General features: G+C 31.4%; 1 protein-coding gene across 1 annotated transcript in view; it reads right to left on the minus strand.

The window, feature by feature from the left end:
- Nucleotides 1-2,317: 2,317 nt before the first annotated feature.
- Nucleotides 2,318-6,659, minus strand: part of LOC107437565 (uncharacterized) — a 10,501-nt gene continuing 6,159 nt past the window's right edge. The window contains exons 3-4 of the mRNA XM_016049624.4: nt 4,971-5,229; nt 2,318-2,702 (exon numbers count right to left, since the gene is read on the minus strand). Of these exons, the coding sequence (XP_015905110.3) occupies nt 2,418-2,702; nt 4,971-5,229 (544 nt within the window). The 3' untranslated portion in view covers nt 2,318-2,417. The remainder of the gene's footprint in view (nt 2,703-4,970; nt 5,230-6,659) is intronic.

The raw sequence follows: 6,659 nt of genomic DNA on the forward strand, positions 1-6,659 counted from the left end.
ATCAAATTTTCAAAGGTGGAACTTAAAAACGCAGTTTATTTTATTTGTTTGTAAGGGAGAGCCAGAGAGATACTTTATAAGCTTATATTCATAATTAATATTCATTTTTTATCAGTAAATAGTTGTTATAATCATAAACTCAAAAAAGAAAGACATATTTGTAAATTTTAATTACTTCTCCAGGTCATCATAGGTATGTGTAAATGATATAGGTATGTATAAAATTTTAAATATATTTTAAGTAAACTAAGAAATATTGAGAAAAGGGGAAAAAAAACTTGTTTAAATTTTTTTCAATTTAAACTCAGGAAATTTTCCGGAATTCTGACTTGGACTCACAATCACCCCTGAATATTAAGATTTCTGTTTTTTCTTAAAAATGTAACAAATATTCTGTTATAAAAATAACATTTTAATGTAAACATTGTAAATTTTCATAATGTGAAATGATCAATTAATGATGTAGCTCAGTAATGAAAGAATGAGACTGAAATTCAATGCCTGCTAGCTAAAACTTAATTTTTACTATTGTTGTATCTAGATTGTTTTGTTTTAAATTCCTCAATGTTTTGAAATTCTGGCCAAAGTTAAATTGAGATTATTATAATTTTTTTTAAAAAAGAAAGAAAAAAATATTAGAGATAGGACAAATAATAAATAATGGCAAAGTGAAAAATAAATAGCTTCATGAAAAAATTAGTGGTTTATTATTCAGTGATTGATGTGAAAAGATGTACAAGGTTAGCTGTTATTTTTTATCTTGTTTGTTGTAAAAAATAAACTAATTAAATGAAGAAAAAATATAGAGAAGAAAACTGACTGAAGAAGAAAATAATTGATTTAATATGTGAGCCCATCTAGAAAGTTACATTTTGGTGAGCTCTAAATTTCTGAAAGTTTTAGTAAATTACTCTAGATTGTTCTAATTCGTCAAAAAGAATAAGTTCAGCCTTGAAATATATTTAAAGTGGCACCCATGACTTCGAAAGTAGATAATTTTCTAGACGTCTGAGAAGCAAATTACAGACATCTAATGAGACAGTGCAAATATCTTTCCATTAGAACATGGATTACCCATATGTCTAGCTTTGAGAATTAATCTATGCATTTCAAATGATCACAAACATTCAAATTCACCAAATTTATTCTCTTAACGATATGTCGAGTTGTTCTTTGCCAGATTGCTTTAATTAATGCTTTCATCAGCCTAAACTTGTGCAGTGGATCTTGATCGAAGTTTTGCTGAAGCAAAATTTTGTACACTAGTTTTGACTTTGGCGTACTATCAACGCATTTCGATACACATCAGATAATTTTTTTTCTTGCATGAACAGCATTTTTACTTTTTCGGTATTAAAAAAGTAAAATATTTGAAAAGACACCAACCAAAAACTACTAACGAGAATCGATCAAACTTTTTCAAAAGTAAATCGTCCTATTCAAGATTTCTTCATTGTCAAGGCAACGACCCTTTGCCGGCCTTGGCTGCCCCAACAACTGACTCACGCCAGCAACCCCTTTTCAACTCCCTTCAAATTTCCATTCTTTAGGGTTTCCAGGTCATTTTCGATGTTGTTGAGCCATCTAGAAGGGGGTCTACCTCTGGGGGTCCTTAAAGGTAACGACTCCCATGGCGCTATTTTCAGGGCTTCTCTATAAATGGCTCAGTCTATTACTGGGGGTTGCTTGTAGAGTTCGAAGTTATATCTGATTCAAAATTTATAATGATTATATGATTTATGTGTGAAGTTTACCCTGAAAGAATCGATTAAAACCTTTGTTGGGAAAAAATAAAATTACTTTCCAAACAACTCAATAGCATATTATGTGTACCGCCGGCCGAGTGGTTAGCGTGCCTGACTGCGAAGCCAATGGCTGCGGGTTCGAATCCCGCTCTGGGCACGGATGTTTCTCTCTCTGTGTGTTTGTTGTCTTCTGCTGTATGAATGTGGCCCACCCCATGAACGGGTATTTGTGGCAGTGTGGCGTGGGTAATGTTGCTCGCCTCCGTGACTTTGGTTCACAGGTGCCCACAGGGTAACGATAAATGAGCAACACTTCCGGCATCTTCTAAGGCGAAGAACGAAAATTCAGTGCCTGCCGTTATTAAAAAATAAAAATATATTTTGTGTACCTTACAGCAGAGGTGGCAAGTTTGGAAGAAATAGAAAAAACTCCTTTCTTTTTTTTTCAAAATAAATATCTAATATTCAAACTTTCTTTTTAAGCAATTGCAATCAAATTTAAATAATATTCATTAAATTTCGAGCTATTTAGTATATCATTTTTAAATAAGTGAAAACTAAAAACAACACTTAAAAGAAAAAATAATTTAATGAATTTCTTAAGCAATCAAAGTAATCGTAGTTCTTCATTATTATACGTGAATGAATATTGCAAAACTTGATTATTAATTTTCAACATGACTTTCTGCTAATTTTGGGCTCTTTACAAAAGAATTGATGCCCAGATTCCACCTTATCGAAAGTGTATTTTGGTACGAGAGCATCTTTTCCAAATCTTTTAAGGTAACCAGCAGGACAATCCACACATGTCCACTGATAATCTCTTCTCGAAATACTAGTGTCCTCCATGTCTCCATCTCCACAGTGAAGGTTGTCCCCCATTTTAGAAATCTGTATTTTTTCTGCTGCTTTAGCAGTATAATCATGTCTGGTGGTTGTGCAATCAGAAAACCGTCCCTGAAATGTCCATTTTAAATATGTTTATTATAAATATAAATATTAGAACAAGAGAAAGAAAACATATTAAAATATTATTAATAAAGTGAAGAAAGGAAGAACAAAGAGATGTGGTTAAGGAACTTATGTTTGTTTTTGTTTCTCACCTTTTTCGTTCACAACTTTACGTTTTATAATTCAAATCACTTCTGTTTCTTCTCATTCACGTCTGGCAAGTCTTGAAAATGGGCGTTTGTTTTTGAGCGCTTGAAATATGTCTACTGTTATTTCCTATTTATATATTTTCAAAGCAAATTAAGTTTTCAATCTATCAGTAATATCTTACCGCTTCAATTTCTTGGAATTATTTATTTAATGTGAAGTTAAAGGTTTTTAAATGATCACCAATGCTAATTGAATATCCCAACTTTATGTTATTGTGGTTTTGTTTTTAAAGCTGCCAACTTGAAATTTTATTATGCAGCAATAAAACAATAATTTAGGTTGACAGAATTTTCCTGAAATTTAGATTTTTGATTTAGCTAATTTGATTTGCTTGAGAAAGAAATAATTAACTGAATTTCTTATAAATGAAATTTTGAATTTATAGCTATTCTATTTTTGTTCTGTATAAAAGACGTAAGAAATATATATTGTTTTGTTAATCTTTCGGATTATCTAAGAAATAATCAAGTTTTTAAAATTGAATTACTCCGAAACAAATTGGAAGTTATAACAAAAGATCAAAAGTGTTTTTTTGAAATCTTTATTCATAAGAATGTCATGACTGCAAATACATATATATATATATTACTGCGATTAAATTTCCGAATGGTTAATTAAAATTATTAAATTATTTCAAAACTAATTCGAAATTTAAACAAATTGAGACAAAATATTTATTTACAATCATAGCGACACGTGGCTTCCGAAAAATCATAATATGTTTGATAATAGTTTCCGCTAAACTAAATTATGTGGCACAAAAAAACAAAAAAAAAATCTTCTAATTGACGTAAAATAATTCAAAAAATAATATCCGCATCAGAAACATTTTAACATATGAATAATCTTCTATCGATTCTCCAAAAATGTGCAAAACCTCATATCGTTTCATGTAATGGTTTTCGAGTTATGGCAGTGAGAAGCATACCAGCTGATAAATTTCTGAAACAGCGGCAATAACTATTTTTTTTTTTTAAATATCGAAAGTTAATCATAAGTTCTGTTTTAAGCATTAAAAGTAAGTTGAACATTTGATTCCGCATTGTTTACATAGTCTTTCAATCGTAGAAAATTTTTATGTATTTAAAAATTAAGATATGTTTCTTCAGTATGTTGTTAAAATGATTATCTCTTTTCAATTTCATGGAACATTCTCTTACATTACCTATTCATTGTTACATTATTAAATTTTTCTTTTTCATGAAAGGATTTTTTGTTGTTGTTAATTTACGTCGCACTAGAGCTGCACAATGGGCTATTGGCGACGGTCTGGGAAACATCCCGGAGGATGATCCGAAGACATGCCATCACAATTTTGATCCTCTGAGGAGGGGATGGCTTTCATGAAAGGAAAGGAGAGTGTTTTTGAAGTTAAGCTAATTGGGATCTAACTATATTCTATACATAAGAACTTTAATAATTTTTTCGCGTTTGGTGCTAACGATTTTATTCTGGTCTCGTCTCGTTCAATTAAATCTCTCTATATTATAAAATCGTAAGGTTCCCAGCTATTTTGGGTGTTCAACATAACGTTATATTTTCTTTTGCTTAGCACAAAACTATAAGACTTAAAAAGTTTGAAATTAATAAGGTGTGTAGAAAAGTGTACAGGGATTACAATGGAATAAAACAAACTTTATCATTCTATAATTTGTTCCAGAATTATTAACTGTTGAACTTGTTGGAAAAAATTCCACACTGGCTGCTCTACAGGTCGCGAGACTGCAACTACAGAGTGTAAAGTACCGTATTTGTTTATGAATTTAACATAGAGTTTTTATTTTATTTTTTTAAAATTCTAATTTGAAAGTTATTGCAATATAATTTTAACGAGAGTTTTTTTTCAAAATTAGCATTTGTTTAAAAGTTATTGCTAATTTAAGAGCTTTTTCGTGATTTTTAAAAGCTTTTTCGCTTTCAATATTAACTATTTATCCATTGATGTTAAAAATATATTCTTTCCAATGTATTGTATTCACTAATCAAAGCAAATGTATTTCACTAATCAGGTTCATATTTGCCCAAGCGAATTTTTCCCATGCAGTAATAACGTTCCCTACTTACTTCTGGTTTCTTGTAGCCTAGATCCGGTTTAAATGATTCAGTTTTCACAGGGTGATGTGCCTTGTAATCTCTCCTGGAAGTTGTCATCTTCTCCATCGGTCCACATGGCAGACCCAAGTTATCCTTAAGAGGTTTTGCTGGTTGAGCCGGAACATCATCCGGAGGGGCCTCATAATCCGTTTTGTATGTTGTTTCTCTTGACATTGGCGCATCAGATTTTTGTTGCTTTCGAAACGAAGGATGCCAGTCAGGCAATTGCCTGAAAATTATGCAAATTGGTTAGAATTATAAGTTACCTTGTTAAGACCTACATATAATTCGTTCTGTTTGACAGATGTCAATGAAACTTGATACCCACTTTATTTGCGAACGAAATGGACTAAAGGTGACGCATAGCAGAACTATTTACCCATGACAACTCTTTAGAATATTTCAAAAGGGTGTGGATAATCATAGGAATAGAAAGCACACATTAGATTCTGTCCTGATTTTCAAACAGATTAAAATATTTTGAACTTGGAAACTATATGAAACTTAACGCATGAAACATAGTACTTAAAGTAAGCATCGTCGAAACTTCAAAATATAATTTTTAAAAATCTAAATGAGAAAAGTAACATGGCAAGGGGAAACATCATTATACAATCCGATATATCTGAGTAATGGAGGAGAGGAAATTGGAAGATGATATTAATTGGAAATATGATGACATGAATTGGAAATACAAAGATAATATGAATTGGAAGATCCAGAGGTCTTCAACGACTCGCTCTCTTTTTTGGGGATTTTTCTCTTGGTTGTAGTTAATCACAATTATAATCCGAGTTTTTATTTCCTCTTACCTAAACTAAAAAAAAAAGTCAAGAATCAAATTTTTATTTATTTAAGAAAACGCGACACAGAGTGTGTTGTTAAACGCCACTGAATCAGGAAATCGCGAGAAATAGGTTCTGTATACGAAACCGATATTCATCTTAGATGACGCATTCGAACGGTGCGATTGTGAGTACGGGCCATGAAGAAAAGAAATTTACAATTAAAAAAAAATTAGTTTAAATTTCGAGCATCCGTTGAAAAAGGAAGCGCATAAAGGTATAAAACGCAATTGGAACATGTGCTCAATGTGCAATCCGATTTCGTTAAACACATGTTTAAAACGCGTTATACCGTGTACAACTCTGGCACATTGGGTTTTTTCGATCTATTACAGCAACATAGTGACGGTAATCTGTCGTTTTGTTAAAAAATTTTTACGAATAATGCCCGTTTTTTCTTTGGTAATAACAAAGTGGTCAAGATTGTTACGGCAGTGACTTTTAACTTGTGAAAACTGCACCAAATTGCATAAATCATTTCTCATACCTGAAAAACGCCATTTATTGATCAAAATTTGAACTAATTTTTATTGCAGATTTCATTTACCCATGAACCATATAATATGGGCTAAGTTTCATCAACATCCGCCGACCACAATAAGTCAACCACTCGCCGATTACAATAGAGGTCTAAACAGAGTAGTAATTATATCCATCCAATACCAAAAATGAATAATTCTAGCCTGAGTTTTTCGGCCGCTACCGAAAACCAATGGCCAAGTCAGCTTTGTATTCTCAAGATCTATTATAAAATTATGCTTAACTAATGCTTATGCTTAACTAAAGCTTATGATTAACTGAAATAACTAAGAAA

Source organism: Parasteatoda tepidariorum, chromosome 9 (genome assembly GCF_982258835.1).
Source record: "Parasteatoda tepidariorum strain Cologne lab strain chromosome 9, Ptep-v5.0, whole genome shotgun sequence".
Taxonomy (NCBI): domain Eukaryota; kingdom Metazoa; phylum Arthropoda; class Arachnida; order Araneae; family Theridiidae; genus Parasteatoda; species Parasteatoda tepidariorum.